At 49.1% G+C, this 17,030-nt stretch overlaps 2 protein-coding genes across 2 annotated transcripts in view; one reads left to right on the top strand and one right to left on the bottom strand.

Moving 5' to 3' along the window:
- CCDC102A (coiled-coil domain containing 102A) overlaps nt 1–6,892 on the bottom strand; it is a 29,617-nt gene extending 22,725 nt beyond the window's left edge. Inside the window, exon 1 of the mRNA XM_038754227.1 lies at nt 6,854–6,892. The gene's annotated coding sequence lies outside the window, so the exon portion shown is untranslated. The remainder of the gene's footprint in view (nt 1–6,853) is intronic.
- A 7,681-nt stretch (nt 6,893–14,573) lies between these two features.
- Nucleotides 14,574–17,030, top strand: part of ADGRG5 (adhesion G protein-coupled receptor G5) — a 35,287-nt gene continuing 32,830 nt past the window's right edge. Inside the window, exons 1-2 of the mRNA XM_038754336.1 lie at nt 14,574–14,579; nt 16,280–16,353. Of these exons, the coding sequence (XP_038610264.1) occupies nt 14,574–14,579; nt 16,280–16,353 (80 nt within the window). The remainder of the gene's footprint in view (nt 14,580–16,279; nt 16,354–17,030) is intronic.

The raw sequence follows: 17,030 nt of genomic DNA, 5'->3' as shown, positions 1-17,030 counted from the left end.
CAGGGACTGCCTCACCTGATTGAACTGTACCTCCCCCTCACTTGGCACATATTGAGCACTTACTGTGCGAGGAGCACTGTACTAAGTGCTTGGGAGAATACAATCCGGAATTGGTAGACACATTTCCTACCCACAAAGAGCCTACAGTCTAGGGGCACATAGTATGTGATTAACACACTCCACAATAATAACAATTAGTATTACTGGACAATCATGGGAATTCAGATCCAATCCTCTTGGCCCAGCCCTGATCCTGCTTCTTGATCTCATTTTGCTAGGCAGAGCAGAGTGCCAATCAATCAATCAATTGCATTTATTGACTGCTTACTGTAATAATAATAATAATAAATTGTGGTATTTGCTAAGTATTTATTACACTATTCTAAGCGCTGGGGTGGATACAAGAAAATTGGGTTTCACAGTTCAACCTGAGGCTCGTAGTCTTCATGCCCAATTTTACAGATGACAGAACTGAGGCCCGGAGAAGTGAAGTGACTTGCCCAAGGTCACACAGCAGACAAGTGGCAGAGCCGGGATTAGAACCCAGGTCCTTCAGACTCCCAGGCCGGGCTCTATCCACTAGGCCATGTTGCTTCGCTGCTTAGTACTGCACTAAGTGCTTGGGAGAGTATAATATAACAGAGTTGGTAGACTCGTTCCTTGCCCTCAAAAAACTTTACAGTCTAGATGGGGAGATGGGCAATAATATAAATTAACAAACTACGGCTATGTATGGAAGTGCTGTGGGGCTGAGGGAGGGATGAAAAAGGGGGGGCAATCCGAGGGCAAGGATGAGGCAGAAGGGAGTGGGAGAAGAGGAAATGATCCTTCCTCCAGCTCTGCTTCTCTGTTGATCCCCCTGCCAGAGCCCGTGGTTTTTTCAACTTTGGTACCAACCTCTGGCCTGAGCTCCAGCGGTCATTCTCCCGGCCAAGCCAACAAACCACGGCATGGCAGAAAACCTCAGTGGGAGGGAGGTCGGGGAAGTAATGGAGTAAATGCAGGGTCTGAAGGAGGCTGGGCAGCCCACAGCGGGAAAAGAGCCTTATCGCGCCAACCTGACTACTGGACGCGGTGACCAGGAAGGAGAGGGTGGAGATGGGAGGGAAGGGGAGCTGAAAATGAGCAAGGGGGTAGGGAAGGAGTGTGGTCCAGTGGGTAGAGCAGGGGCCTAGAGTAGAGTAGGCCTAGAGTAGGGTAGAGCATGCTTTACACGCAGAAGGTCCTGGGTTGTATATATGTTTGTACATATTTGTTACTCTATTTATTTATTTATTTATTTATTTATTTTACTTGTACATATCTATTCTATTCTATTTTATTTTGTTAGTATGTTTGGTTTTGTTCTCTGTCTCCCCCTTTTAGACTGTGAGCCCACTGTTGGGTAGGGACTGTCTCTATATGTTGCCAACTTGTACTTCCCAAGCGCTTGGTACAGTGCTCTGCACACAGTCAGCGCTCAATAAATACGATTGATGATGATGATGATGATGGGCCTGGGAAGCAGAATACCTGGGTTCTAATCCCAGATCAGCCAATTGCTAACCGTGTGACCTTGGGTAAGTCACAACCTCTCCGAGCCTCTGTTTCCTCCCCGGCAAAATGGGGATTCAATTCCGGTTCTTTCTCCTACTTGGACGATGAGCCCCTTGTGGAACAGGGACTGTGTCTGACCTCATTAACGTTTACCTATCCCAGTGTTTAGAACGGTGTTTGACACATGGTTGACGCTTAGCAAATATCATTAAAACAAAACAAAACCCCCCAAAGCCCTGTCCCAATCCTCAGAAATGGGGAGCCTGTGACCTGGTTTACCCTCAGTGTTGTAATGCTGAAGGAAAGATGCTTAGTAATAATAATAGTGATTGTATTTGTTAAGTGCTGACTATGAACCAAGCACTGTTCTAAACGCTGGGGTAGATACAAGGTAATCAGGTTGTCCCACATAGAGCTCACAGTCTTAATCCCCATTTTACAAATGAGGTAACTGAGACACAGAGAAGTTAAGTGACTAGCACAAAGTCACACAGCTGATACGTGGCGGAGCCGGGATTAGAACTCACGATCTCTGACTCCGAAGCCCGTGCTCTTTCCACCAGGCCATGCTGCTTCTCTTAGTACAGTGCTTGGCACATAGTAAGCGCTTAACAAATACTTTTTTTTTTAAAAGATGAGCTGTAAGATTCTTGTCTTTTTTTCTGGAGGAAAGAGAATGGGAGGGGAGGGGATGGGGTGAAGGTGGTTACAAGAAGAAATCATCTGAAGGAAAGCGGCATGGCCTAGTGGAAATAGCACGAGCTTGGAAGTCAGAGGACCTGTGTTCTAATCCTGCTCACTTGTCCTTTGTGTGGCCTTGGGTGAGTCACAAATTTATCTATGCCTCACTTTCCTCAACTGTAAAATGGGGATTCCATACCTGTTCTCCCTCCTACTTTGACTGTGAACCCCTTGTGGGACAGGGACTGTGTGCTGCTTGTCTTGTCTCCTGTGCGACCTCTTCTGTGACCTGTGCGACTTCTCTGGGCCTCAACGATCTCCTCTGTAAAATGGGGATGGAGACTGTGAACCCCATGTGGGACAGACTGTAAGCTTGTCGCGGGCAGGGAATGTGTCTGCCAACTCTGTTGTACTGTAGTCCTCCAAGTGCTTACCACGGTGCTCTGCACATAGTAAGTGCTCAATAAATGCCATTAACGAGGATGATGATGACTAACAAATGGTTTCCCCAATATGGATGGGCTGAGTGTCACAATCTGGAGGGAGGGTGGGAGGCTGTTCAGGATACTTCTTGGCAAACCCACTTTGCTGGACGGCTAGTGTTCAGCATCTAGGCCACCTCCCCATAATTTCCCAGCTCCAAAAGGCCAGAGCGGGGGCAAGCAGCCAGCTGGGACCTTTCCTGGCTTCCCCGTCCACTCGAATCTCCACAAATGCATTGTATTTCCAGATGTACATTCTCTACCTCCCCCTTTCTTTCTCTGCTCCGCTTCATTTGCTTTTCCCTCTCCCCTTTTCAGGGAGACACAATCTCCCTGGTAATTTCCCAAAGAAAAGCACTGTGATGCTGCTGCTGCTGCTGATGGCATTTAAGTGCTTACTGTGTGCAAAGCACTGGGGAGGATACAAGGTGATCAGATTGTCCCACATGGGGCTCACCGTCTTCATTCCCATTTTACAGATGAGGTAGCTGAGGCACAGAGAAATTAAGTGACTTGCCCAAAGTCACGCAGCTGACAACTGGCGGAGCCGGGATTCGAACCCGTGACCTCTGACTCCCAAGCCCGTGCTCTTTCCATTGGGCCACACTGCTTCTAGTGGCCTAGTGGCTAGAGAATGGACCCGGGAATCAGCAGGATCTGGGTTGTAATCCTGGCTCCACCACTTGTCTGCTATGTGACCTTGGACAAGTCACTTTACTTCTCTTTGCCTCAGTTCCCTCATCTTGTAAAAAGGGGATGAAGAATGTGGGACAGGGAACTGAGTAGCCTGTACCTATCCCGGTGCTTGGAACAATGCCTGCCGCAGAGTAAGCGCTAAACAAATCAAAGCAGCACGGCCTAGTGAGTCAGTAGGACCCGGGTTCTAATCCCAGGTCCGCCACTTGTCTACTAGGAGAACTTGGACACGTCACCTAATTTCTCTACGCCTCAGTTGTCTCTTCTGCAAAATGGGGATTAAATAATTATGGTACTTGTTGATCACTTACCACGTGCCAAGCACTGTTCATTCATCCATTCATTCAATCGTATTTATTGAGCGCTTACTGTGTGCAGAGCACTGTACTAAGCGCTTGGGAAGTACAAGTTGGCAACATATACAGACGGTCCCTACCCAACAGTGGCTGTTCTAATACTGTGAGCCCCACATGGGACAAAGAATGCATCCAACCTGATTAGCTTCTATCTATCCTGGCGCTTAGTAATAATAATAATTATGGCATTTGTTAAGCGCTTCCTATGTGCCAGGCACTGTACTAAGCGCTGGGGTAGATGCAAGTATATAGGGTTGGACACTGTCCCCGTCCCACATGGGCTCACATCCTCAATCCCCATTTTACAGATGAGGGAACTGAGGCCCAGAGAAGTGAAGTGACTTGCCCAAGTTCTCCTGGCAGAGAAGTGGCATAACTGGCATTAGAACTCATGACCTTTTTACTCCCAGGCCCATGATCTGTCCACTACATCATGCTGCTTCTCAATAATAATAATAATAATAATAATAATAATAATAATAATGGCATTGGGTAAGCACTTACTTTGTGCCAGGCACTGTACTAAGCACCGGGGTGGATACAAGCAAATCGGGATGGACACAGTCCCTGTCCCACATGGGGCTCACAGTCTCAATCCCCATTTTCCAGATGAAGTTATTGAGGCCCAGAGAAGCGAAGTGACTTGCCCAAGGTCACCCAGCAGACAAGTGCAGTGCTTGGCACGTAGTAAGCGCTTAACAAATGCCATGATTATTATTATTCATTCATTTATTCAAATGGTATTTCTTGAGCGTTTCCTGTGTGCAGAGCACTGGACTAAGCGCTTGGGAAGTGCAAGTCGGCAGCATATAGAGACGGTCCCTACGCAACAACGGGCTTATTATTACAAGCGGCAGAGGCACGATTAGAATCCAAGACCTCTGCTGTCTACTTGTTTTGTTCTGTTTTCTGTCTCCCCCTTCTAGATCGTGATCCCGTTGTTGGGTAGGGATTATCTCTAAATGTTGCCAAATTGGACTTTCCAAGCGCTTAGTCCAGTGCTCTGCACACAGGAAGCGCTCAATAAATACGACTGAATGAATGAGTCCCAGGCCTGTGCTCTAATAATAACAATAATGGCATTTGTTAAGCGCTTACTATGTGCCAAGCACTGTTCTAAGCACTGGGGAGGATACAAGGTGATCAGATTGTCCCACGTGGGGTGCACAGTCTTCATCCCCATTTTACAGAGGAGGGAACTGAGGCACAGAGAAGTGAAGTGACTTGCCCAAGGTCACGCAGCAGACAAGTGGCAGAACCAGGATTGATAATAATGATAATAATAATAATTGTGGTGTTTGTTGAGTGCTTACTATGTACCAAGCACTGTTCTAAGTGCTGGGGTAGATACAAGGTGATCAGATTGTCCCACGTGAGGCTCCCTGGCTTCATAGGAAAGCAGCGTGGCTCAGTGGCAAGAGCCTGGGCTTGGGAGTCAGAGGTCATGGGTTCTAATTCCGCCTCTGCCACTTCTCAGCTGTGTGACCTTGGGCAAGTCACTTCACTTCTCTGGGCCTCAGATCCCTCATCTGTAAAATGGGGATGAAGACTGTGAGCCCCCCGTGGGACGACCTGATCAACTTGTATCCTCCCCAGCTCTTAGAACAGTGCTTTGCACATAGTGAGGGCTTAATAAATGCCATCATCATTATTATTATTATCCCCATTTTACAGATGAGGCCCAGAGAAGTGACTTGCCCAAAGTCACACAGCTGACAATTAGCCACCACAAGTAGGAAGAGCCCGGGCTTTGGAGTCAGAGGTCATGGGTTCGAATCCCGGCTCTGCCGCATGTCTGCTGTGTGACCTTGGGCAAGTCACTTAACTTCTCTGAGCCTCAGTTACCTCATCTGTAAAAAGGGGATTAAGACTGTGAGCCCCACGTGGGACAACTTGATCACTTTGCATCCCCCCCCCCCCCAGCGTTTGCAGCAGTGCTCTGTACATAGTAAGCGCTTAATAAATGCCATTATTATTATTATTATTATTATTATATAGTAAGCACTTAACAAATGCCATCATTATTATTATTATAATTGAGTAGCAGCGTGGTTCAGTGGAAAGAGCACGGGCTTTGCAGTCAGAGTTCATGGGTTCAAATCCTGGCTCTGCCAATTGTCAGCTGTGTGACTTTGGGCAAGTCACTTCACTTCTCTGTGCCTCGGTTCCCTCATCTGTAAAATGGGGATTAAGACTGTGAGCCCCCCGTGGGCCAACCTGATCACCTTGTAACCCCCCCAGCGCTTAGAACAGTGCTTTGCACATAGTAAGCGCTTAATAAATGCCATTATTATTATTATTGCGAGCAAATCGGTTTGGACCCAGTCCCTGTCCCTTATAGGGTTCACAGTCAATCAATCAATCAATCAATCGTATTTATTGAGCGCTTACTGTGTGCAGAGCACTGGACTAAGCGCTTGGGAAGTACAGGTTGGAAACACATAGAGACAGTCCCTACCCAACAGTGGGCTCACAGTCATCCCCATTTTCCTGATCACTTTGTACCCCCCCAGCGCTTAGAACAGTGCTCTGCACATAGTAAGCGCTTAACAAATGCCATCATCATTATCATTATGATTAAATGCCATTATTATTATTATAAATGCGACCCTGGCAGCGGGTAGAGGGGACGTGTCCGCTATTTATTTTATTTTGTTAGTATGTTTGGTTTTGTTGTCCGTCTCCCCCTTCTAGACTGTGAGCCCACTGTTGGGTAGGGACCGTCTCTAGATGTTGCCAACTTGGACTTCCCAAGCGCTTAGTGCAGTGCTCTGCACACAGTAAGCGCTCAATAAATACGATTGATTGATTGATTGATTGATTGGTGTGCCCTCCCGGGCGCTAAGTACAGTGGTCCGCACGTAGTAAGCGCTCAACCCACGGGACGGATCGATCGATTAGCCGATGCCACGAGAAACAAAGGCTCCCCCCGCGGCCCCGGTTGGCTGCCCGCGCACGTCCGTCATCCGGTTACCATGGCGACCACTCGGAGCGCGCCCCCCGGCGGTCCCCCCCCCCCCCCGCCCGCGGAGGCCCAAAGTTTGTATGGGGCAGTTTGGGCCCCCGGTATCATCCCGGTATCCTCCCGGTCTCCCGGCTCACCTGCAGGCCGGGCCGCCCCCTGCCCTCCTCCGGCCGGGCCCAGCGCCCAGCGCCCAGCGCCCAGCACGGCGGCTCGCCGCCCCTGCCCCGGCCCGCTGCCGGCAGACACCAAGGGGAAGCCGGACGAGTCTCCTCCTCCTCCTCCTCCCTCTGCCCTCTTCCCTCCTTCTCCTCCTCCCTCCTTACTGTGTGCAGAGCACTGTTCCTCCTCCTCCTCCTCCTCTCCTCCTCCTCCTCTTCTTCCTCCTCCTCTTCCTCCTCCTCCTCCTCCCTTACTGTGTGTGCAGAGCACTGTCCTCCTCCTCCTCCTCCCTCTTGCTGTCCTCCTCCCTTACTGTGCAGGGCACTGTTACTCCTCCTCCTCCTCCCTCTTGCTCTCCTCCTCCCTTACTGTGCAGGGCACTGTTACTCCTCCTCCTCATCCTCCTCCCTTACTGTGTGCAGAGCACTGTTCTTCCTCTTCCCTCCTCCTCCTCCCTTACTGTGGGCAGAGCACTGTTCCTCCTCTTCCTCCTCCTCCTCCCTTACTGTGGGCAGAGCACTGTTCCTCCTCCTTTTCATCCTTCTCCTCCTCCTCCTCTTTCTCCTCCTCCTCTTCCTCCTCCTCTTTCTCCTCCTCCTCTTCCTCCTCCTCCCTCCTCCTCCTCCTCCTCTTCTTCCTCCTCCTCCTCCTCTTCCTCCTCCTTCCTCCTCCTCCTCTTCTTCCTCCTCCTCCTCCTATTCCTCCTCCTCCTTCTCCCTTACTGTGTGCAGAGCACTGTTCCTCCTCCTTTTCCTCCTTCTCCTCCACCTCCTCCTCCTCCTCCTCCTCTACCTCCTCCTCCTCCTCCTCCCTTACTGTGTGCAGAGCACTGTTCCTCCTCCTTTTCCTCCTTCTCCTCCTCCTCCTCCTCCTCCCTTACTGTGTGCAGAGCACTGTTCCTCCTCCTCCTCCCATTTGTTAAGCATTTACTATGTGTCAAGTACTGTTCTAAGCGCTGGGGAGGATACAAGGTGATCAGATTGACCCACATGGGGCTCACAGTCTTAATCCCCATTTTACAGATGAGGCAACTGAGGCCCAGAGAAGTGAAGTGACTTGCCCAAAGTCACACAGCAGACAAGCAACAGAACCGGGAATAGAACCCATGACTGACTCCCAACCCCAGGCTCTTTCTTCTGAGCCACGCTGCTTCCCTCCTCCTCCTCCTGCTTTTATTGAGCGCTTACCGTATGTAAAGCACTGTTCCTCCTCCTCCCCCTCCTCCCCCTTCTCCTCTCTCCCCCATTTTACAGATGACAAAACTGAAGCCCAATGAAGTGACTTGCCCAAAGTCACACAGGCAAGTGGCAGAGCCAGAATTAGAACCCATGTCCTTCTGATTCACAGGCCCATGCTCTATCCACTGTGAAGGTAGAACCAAAAGGATTTAGTGAGAGGTTGAATATGTCGGTTGAGTGAGAGAGAGGAGTCAAGGATAAAGCCAAGGTTAAGGGCTTGTGAGACAGGAAGGATCGTGGTGATGCCTACAGTGATATAACAGACACAGGAAAACAAGGTTCTTCACACCCAACCTTGAATAACCAATATAAGGATTTTAAAGCACGAGTGATTACCACAGGACAATTGCTTACCTCATCACCTGAGCCTCTCCTTTTTGTCTTCCACCCTTCGACTCCCATCCCATCGACACATTCCCTGTCAACACATTCACGAGCAACTCCCTCCATGTCAACTCATTCCCTGTCGATTCCCTCCACATCATCTCATTCCCGGTCGACTCCCACCCTGTCGATTCCCTCCCTGTCCACCTCCTCCCTCTGTTGAAACCATTCTCGTGAAGGTTCTGTGACTTTTCAAAGGGTGAGGACTTAATGTTTTAGATGCCTGCCCCTGTGAGCACAGGGATATATAGATATACTACTACTACTACTACTACTACTACTACTACTACTAATGGCATTTATTAAGCGCTTACTATGTGCAAAGCACTGTTCTAAGTGCTGGGGAGGTTACAAAGTGATCAGGTTGTTCCACAGGGGGTTCACAGTCTTAATCCCCATTTTGCAGATGAGGTAACTGAGGCCCAGAGAAGTGAAGTGACTTGCCCAAAGTCACACAGTGGATCTGGGATTTGAACCCATGACCTCTGACTCCAAAGCCCGTGCTCTTTCCACTGAGAACAAGCTGCTTCAAGATATGAGATAATCAGGTTGGACACAGTCCATGTCCCACATGAGGTTCCAACCCCATTTTACTGAGACACAGAAAACTCCCTTTTGGTTCACCCTGACTTGCTTCCTTTATTCATCCCTCTCCCAATCCCATAGAATTTATGTCCATATCTGTCATTTATTTGTTTATATTAATATCCATCTCCTCCTTTAGACTTTGCGGGCAGAGAATGTGTCCATTGCATTGTTATATTGTACTCTCCCAAGTGGTTAGTAGAGTCCTGGGCACACAGTAAGCACTCAATAAATACAACTGGCTGACTAGCTTGCCCTGGGTCACACAGCAGACAAGTGGTGGAACTGGGATTAGAATCCAGGTCCTTTGACACCCAGGCCCACACTTTTTATGCTAAGCCATGCTGCTCCTGCCCAACCAGAACATCTCTAATGAACTGTCCAGTCTCTCATTCCAGGAACCATGACTGTCTGCCATCTGCCAGGAGGGAGTTGAGGGAGGTGGCGGAGGTTGTTGGGCCAAGAAAGTGCTTTGGGATTAGTCTAACCCACTAAAGTACCAATGTCCAGAGCACTTTGTGACCAACTGTAAGCGGAGTGTTCATACCTCTCCAGCAGCTAGTACAGCGTCACACATCTCATGGACGCTTAGCAAATAATTGGTGCTGCCGTCGATGACATCTACAAAAGTACTTGGCCCAGCAATTAATGAATGTACCATCTGTGAGTGGGGTGGATTTGCACTCTTTGGTCCTCCATAATGTTTTACATTATGTGTGCCGAAATGAGTAATTGGGCCTCTAAGGGTAACTAAATAGTAAGCTCCAATTTCGCACAAAAGTAAAAACCTGCAATTATTTTAATTCCCAGTAAAAAGACTTTGTCAGGAGATCAATCAGTGGTATTTATTGAGCGCTTACTAGGTGCAGAGCACTCTACTAAGTGCTTGGGAGAGTACAGTACCACAGAGTTAGCAGAAACACTCCCTGCCCACAATGAGCTAACAATCTAGAGACGATCCTTCAGACCTTGGGGAAGAAGGATACCAAATCATTTCTTGAAGACAATCACTTTGGCTTTTATATCTGATTTTCTGATTTCTCATGCTAACGCAAAATTTTTCCACTGCCAATCTTCATATGTAGCTCGGGACTTCCATCTTAATTCTTGTTGTGAGGACCTTCCTCTTGTCTTTATTCTTAGGCCTGTTTGGAGACATCGGTGGTTAAAAGTATTTGAGACTCCACTCTTTCCACCTTTGGAATTTCTTTGGTGGTGCTCAACTGTGCTTTCTAGTCTGTAAGCTCACTGTGGGCAGGGAACGTATCTGCTAATTCCACTGTATTGTGCTCTCCCAAGCGCTTTGTTAAGTGCTTTGAACACAGTAAGTGCCCCATAAATATGATTGAATAAATGAATATAGAATGGCTGTCACTCTGAAGCACTCGGTAATGTCCAGATCTCAGGCACCTAACCCAAGCAGTGTCACTCAGCCTACACCCAGACTGAAGCATAGTAATGACGTTTCCCTTTTAGGAGCTGGGCAGGGCCTCAGAAATTTGTTATGGAGGTGTCCACAAGCTTGGTGTCCACACTAACCGCACCTACTTACCTGACTGTGCCATGGCAGCCCCAATCCCCTTGATATGATTAGGCCTTGTAGAGGTGTTGGGCAGTGGGAGTTCTGGGTGTCACCGGGGAGATTCAGGGGGAAACACTGGCCTGAGACTGCTGCTAAATCTAGGAAGGGAGAGTCGAAAGACCAGCTGGACATGCTGTTGGCTACTGCTTGGTAGATCAGACATGGGGCCAGGGCCTAGAGATGGAGAAGCAGCATGATTTAGTGGAAACAGCTCGGGCCTGGGAGTCGGATGACCTGGATTCGAATCCCGGCTCTGTCATTTATCAGTTGTGTAACTTGGGTGAGTCACTTAACATCTCTCTGCCTCAGTTACTTATCTATAAAATGGGTATTAAGACTGCGAACCCCACGTGGGACATGGACTGTGTCCAACCTGATTAGATTATATCTACCCCAGTGCTTAGTACAGTTCCTGGCACATAGTAAGGGCTTAACAAATTCCTTTAAAAAAAAAAAGATCAAACAGAAGGTGTGGCTTCATGGCCCGAGTTCATGTGTGATTTGGTTTCTGACTGGTTGTGTGACTCTGGACAAGTCATTTCACTTCTCTGGGCCTCGGTTTATCCCTCTGGAAGAAAGGGGGTAAAAACGACTTGCATCTCTCTGAAGACTGACAGGATATTACGTCCCCAGTCATACTTGGGCACTTGGTTTGGCAATTTGAGCTGGTCCTTCCCTGTCCATTTCCACCCACCGTTCAACTCCTTCTCTCTCCCACCCCCTACCCACATTTTCCAGGACAAAGTGAAATCCGGAGGCGAGGATGGAGCATGCCTCGTCTGGAACAATGTAAGCAAAATCGGCTCCCCCAGCAGAAGGATCCAGGCTGCGGTCTCCCAGCTTGGACTTCCCAGACCCCCGAGGCATAAAGCATACAGCAATGCTCTGACTGGGGATTCGAGTGGTGTGTCTTTAAATGCTCACCAGAGCTGAGCAGGGAGGAGGACGAAAGAGGAGCAAAGCCCTGGCCTCCTTCCAGGAGTGTGGGTGGTCGCTGCTAGAGCCCAGGCCAAGGCATGTGAGTGGCTGGTCTTTTGGAGGGGAGCAGAGGGAGGGGCTGCAGAGCTGCTGATCTCTTTCCCTCTCATCTGCCCTCCTCTTTCCCCCTTCCCAGGATGATCTCATCCTTTGGAGTTAGGGAGCTTGCATTCCTGTCCCGGGGGTGCCTGGGCAGACTCTTGGCCTCTTCTCCCAAGGATTTTGGAAAGCTGGGACTTGTGGAGAAAGGCAACAGACCTGAACCCTGAAGGAGTGACCTCCCTCCTCCATCAGCTGGGGGGAAAGGCTTTTTGTTTTTTTATCAGGCCTCTGTTGCCAAATTGCCCTTTCTTGATTGTGGGAGAAACCTTTCTTCATCAATCTCGGAGTCAAAGGGGGGCCTTGGTTGGATCAATAAAGCAGTGTGGTCTAGTGGATAGAGCACAGACCTGGGAGTGAGAGGGACCTGGCTTCTAATCCTGGCTCTGCCCCTTGTCTGCTTCTCCATGCAAACCACTTTAACTTCTCTGCCTCAGTTATCTCATCTGTAAAATGGGGATTAGTACTTTCAGCTCCTTGTGGGACATGGATTGGGTCTAATCTGATTAGCTTATATCTATCGTAGTGAGTCAGTCAATCATATTTATTGAGTGATTACTGAATGCAGAGCATTGTACTAAGCACTTGGGGGAGTACAGTATAAAAATAAAAAGACACATTCCCTGCTCACAATGAGCTTACAGTCTAGAGGGGAAGGGAGAAATCACTATAAATAAAATTACTGATATGTAAATAAGTACTGTGGGGCTGGGACAGGGCATAAATGAAGGGAGCAAGTCAGGGTGACATGGAATGAAGTGGGAGAAGAGGAAAGTAGGGCTTAGGCAGGGAAGGCCTCTTGGAGGAGATGTGCCTTCAACTGCTTAGAAGGTATGGACAGTAATTGTCTGTGTGCTGTTGAGGGAGGGTGTTCCAAGCCAGATGCAGGATGTGGGTGAGAGGTTGGTGGCGAGTTACCCATTTAGTACAGTGCCTGGCATATAGTAAGCGCTTAACAAATACCATAAAACCATCAGGGTGTCCCAAGGCAGCCCTACCTGGAGAAAAGGGAGAGACTGCTCTGATTTCTTTCTGGGGAATAAGGGTTGGGGCCTGGAACAGGAATAGTGGGAGCCTGGAACAGCAAGAGCGAGAGCCTGAAACAGCAGCAGTGAGAGCTTGGAGTAGCAAGAGTGAGAGCCTGTAACAGGAACGATGGGAGCTTGGCTAGGGTGGGGTGTCCTGGGTTCTGAGACCCAGTCTCTGGAAAAGTTTAGTGGAGTAGCATGGGAACTTCACATACCCAGGACAGCAGAAGCATGGCAGAGCTGGAGCCCTGAGAAAAACCCTCTGTTCCTCTTGTCATGTCCCCACCATCCCAACCTTCTCTATGCTGGGATAGGAAACCAGGGCTCCGTGCTTTAATTTATGGACTTTAATTTAGGTCTCTCAGAATGCCCACATTCCCTCCTTCCCTGGCTTCCTTGTTCAGTCCCCATTTTCCAACTCCTTGGCTGTCCAAGGAGTCAGTCAGTCAGTCAATCGCATTTATTGAGAGCTTACTGTATGCAGAACACTGTACTAAGCACTTGGCAGAGTACAATATAACAATAAACAGACACATTCCCTGCCCACGACAAGCTTACAGTCCAGAGGGGGAGACAGGCATTAATATAAATGAATAAATTACAGATATTTTCGTAAGAGCTGTGTGGCTTGGAGGGGGACACAGAAGGGAGTGAGAGAAGAGGAAAGAGGGGCTTAGTCAGGGAAGGCTTCTTGGAGGAGATGTGCCTTCAATAGGCTTGGAAGGTGGGGATAGTAATTGGCTTAGTGGATACAGCACAGGCCTGGGATTCAGAAGGTCATGGGTTCTAATACTGTCTCCACCACTTGTCTTTTTTGTGACCTTGGGCGAATCACTTTAGTTCTCTGTGCCTTAGTCACCTCATCTGTAAAATGGGGATTGAGACGGTGAGCCCCACATGGGACGGGGACTGTGTCCAACTCGATTTGCTCGTATCCACCCTAGTGCTTAGTACAGTGCCTGGCACATAATAAGTGCTTAACAAATACCACAATTATTATTATTAATTGTTTGTCAGGTATGAAGAGGGAGAGTGTTCCAGGCCAGAGGCCTGCCTGTGGATGTGGGCGAGTGGTCAGAAGCCAGCAGTAAGGCATGTGCCATTTCCCACCTCACTGAGATCATGCCCTACCCCTTCTGATCCCAGCTTCAACTCTTCTCAGCCACAGAGGGGCTAATTGCCCACAGAGTTAGCTGTGCCTGGGGGCTAGAGACCCTTGGGAGTGTGGGGCAGTCAATGCCAGCCAGAGTTTCGACCTCCAGGGCACCTCTACCTTTCCCTTGTGAGAATCAGCCACCTCTGGGGTGCAATTCAGCAGAGAGGCAGAATGGGAAGAGACGATGAATCCTGTATCATGTTGATGGAAGAGATATTGGGGGGATGTTCTGGAGAGGTAGAATATTACATCTGAAATTTGAGCGTCTCCAGCTATCAATCAATCAATCGGACTTATCAAGTGCTTATTGTTTACCAAGCACTGTACTAAGTGCTTGGGAGAGTACAATATAATAGGGTTGGTAGAAACATTCCCTGCCCAATGAGCTTACAGTCTAGAGGGGGAGACAGACATTAATATAAATAAATAAATTGTGGATATGTACATTAGTGCTGTGGGGCTGAGGGAGGGGTGAATAAAGGGAGCAAGTCCAAGTGCAAAGGTGACACAGAAGAGAGTGGGAAACAAGTTAATAGGGCCCTACTCCAGGAAGGCCTCTTGGAGGAGATGAGGTTTTAAGAAGACTCTGAAGTGGGCAGGGTGATTTTCCATTGGATAAGAGGAAGGGCATTCCAGGCCAGAGGCAGAATGTGGGTGAGGGGTAGACAGCGAGATAGATCTTGAGGTGCAGTGAGGTTAGTATTAGAGAAGTAAAGTTTGTTGGCTGGGTTGTAGTAGGAATTCAGGGAGCTAAGGTAAGAGGAGGTAAGGTGATTGAGTGCTCTAAAGCTTAGCATGTCACCCCCTGCCTCAAAAAAACTCCAGTTGTTGCCCATCCACAAGCTGTGTGACTTTGGGCAAGTCACTTAACTTCTCTGTGCCTCAGTTCCCTCATCTGTAAAATGGGATTAAGACTGTGAGCCCCCCCGTGGGACAACTTGATCACCTTGTAACCTCCCCAGCGCTTAGAACAGTGCTTTGCACATAGTAAGTGCTTAATAAATGCCATTATTATTATATCAAACACAAACACCTCAGCGGAGGCTTCAGAGCACTCCATCAGCTTGCCCCCTCCTACCTCACTCGCTTCTCTTCTTCTACAACCCAGCCCACACACTTTACCCCTTTAGGGCTAACCTTCTTACTGTGCTTTGATCTCACCTAGCCCATTTCCTGCCTCTGGTTTGGAACACCCTTCCTCCTCTAATCTGACAGACAGCTACTCTCCCCTCCTTTAAAGCCTTATTGAAGGCCCATCTCCTCCAACAGGCCTTCCCAGACTAAGCCCCACTTTTCCTCATCTCTCACTCTCTTCTGCATCACCCTGACTTGCTCCCTTTGCTCTTCGCCCCACCTAGCCCCACAGAACTTATGTACATATCTGTCATTTTATTTATTTATATTGATGTTTGTTCCCCCCCACCCCCCAAGACTGTAAGCTCATTGTAGGCAGGGACTTTGTATTGTACTTTCCCAAGTGCTTATCTGCACACAGTAAGTGCTCAGTACATATGTTCTGCACATGGTAAGTGCTCAATAAATATGATTGAATGAACTGAATGAATGAGTTTCTGTTTGATGAGTAGATAGATGGGCAACCCCTGGAGGTTCTTGAGGAGTGGAGAAACATGGACTGAGTGGCTCTGTAGAAAAAGGATCCAGGCAGCAGAGTGAAGTATGGACTGAAGTGAGGAGAGACAGAAGGCTGGGTGGTCAGCAAGCTAACACCCAAGAGCATGAAGAGGAAAAGACATCCCAGTTTCAAAACTTGGCTAGAAGAGCCTGCAAGCAGTCAGTCAGTCGTATTTATTGAGCACTTACTGTATGCACAGCATCGTACTAAGCATTTGGGCGAGTACAATATAGCACATATTCCCTGTCCACAATGAGATTGCAGTCTAGAGGGAGAGACAGCAGGTCCAAGACTCCAGCAGCTTTTACCTCAGCCTTCCCCCATCTCCCTCCCTCGGGCCCCTGCTCTTGTCTCCAGATGTGCGGTGGGATGGGCAGGAAGTGTGAGGCCCTTGCTTAGGCCTCAGACTGTGGGTAGACCTGAGCCAGCCTGGGCCCCCGGGGGAACTCCGAAAGCCACTCTTCTTTTGCTGAGCCTCCCTAGCTCTGCACAGCTGAAAGTGGAAGTGAGCCCAGGGTCAGAAAGGGGCAGAAGAGCTGCTGCGGGAGGCTCGGCTCTGTGCCACTGAGGGGACTGAAAACTTCCGTTTTTCACAGTCTGGACCCTGGGTGTGGTGGAAGCTGGCCCGAAAGCTCTGTCCAGCACTGACTCTTTACTGGTTCAACTGGCTCTCTTTCTCTCGCTCTCACTCTCCCCCACCCCGTCGCTCCTCCCCTTTCAGGCAGATCCACAGCCCCTCAAGCTCTGCCAGTTGATACCGGGTAGTAGAGTCCTGGTCTGCTCTGAGACCACTGGGTAGGCCCAACTGACCCACTGGGAGACCAGTGAGGATAGTCTCTACTTCTGTGAGCCTCAGGGGTCTCCTTTGAACCAGTAGAAGTGACGTAGCCCTGACGCTCAGCTCCAAGGCAGCTACCAAACCTGGCCTAGTCCAGGTCCTGGAAGGACATGCCTCACCCTCCACAGTCTGTTGACCTCTCCTGAGATTTAGAGTTGGTATTGGGATTCCTGGGATCACTGCCTCAAACCAGGAGGATAGTAGGGACCCCACTGAGTCAGAAGAGAGGGATGGAGATCTGCTATTTCGTTTGAGAGTGTGGGGCTCCCCTAGTCTGTATTACACAACCAATTTTTCATTGGGTGTCCAGTAAGTCATCTGAAAGGAACAAGAATAATTCTCATTTTTTAAAAATAAAAACTCCCCAAATTCCTGCCACAAACATTTCCAGCCTTGGGCCGATTCCATGGGGATGGGAGTGGGGGTTTTGGCCCAGTGGGGGTTTTGGCTCTGATGGAGAGCAGCCATTAACCTCACCTCCACAGCTTTCTGGGCGGATGGGGTCCCCAAACTGGGTAGTCACATCTAGCCTTTCCACCCAGGCAGCCTGAAAGATCCCATGGGACTAGGCAGGGGTGAGGCAAATGAATGGTTCATTCTCAAGAGGTGCAGAGCATGAAATGATCCAGTCCCA

Source organism: Tachyglossus aculeatus, chromosome 11 (genome assembly GCF_015852505.1).
Source record: "Tachyglossus aculeatus isolate mTacAcu1 chromosome 11, mTacAcu1.pri, whole genome shotgun sequence".
Classification (NCBI taxonomy): domain Eukaryota; kingdom Metazoa; phylum Chordata; class Mammalia; order Monotremata; family Tachyglossidae; genus Tachyglossus; species Tachyglossus aculeatus.
Note: the sequence above shows the minus strand (reverse complement) of the source record. Positions and strands in the feature narration are given on the sequence as shown.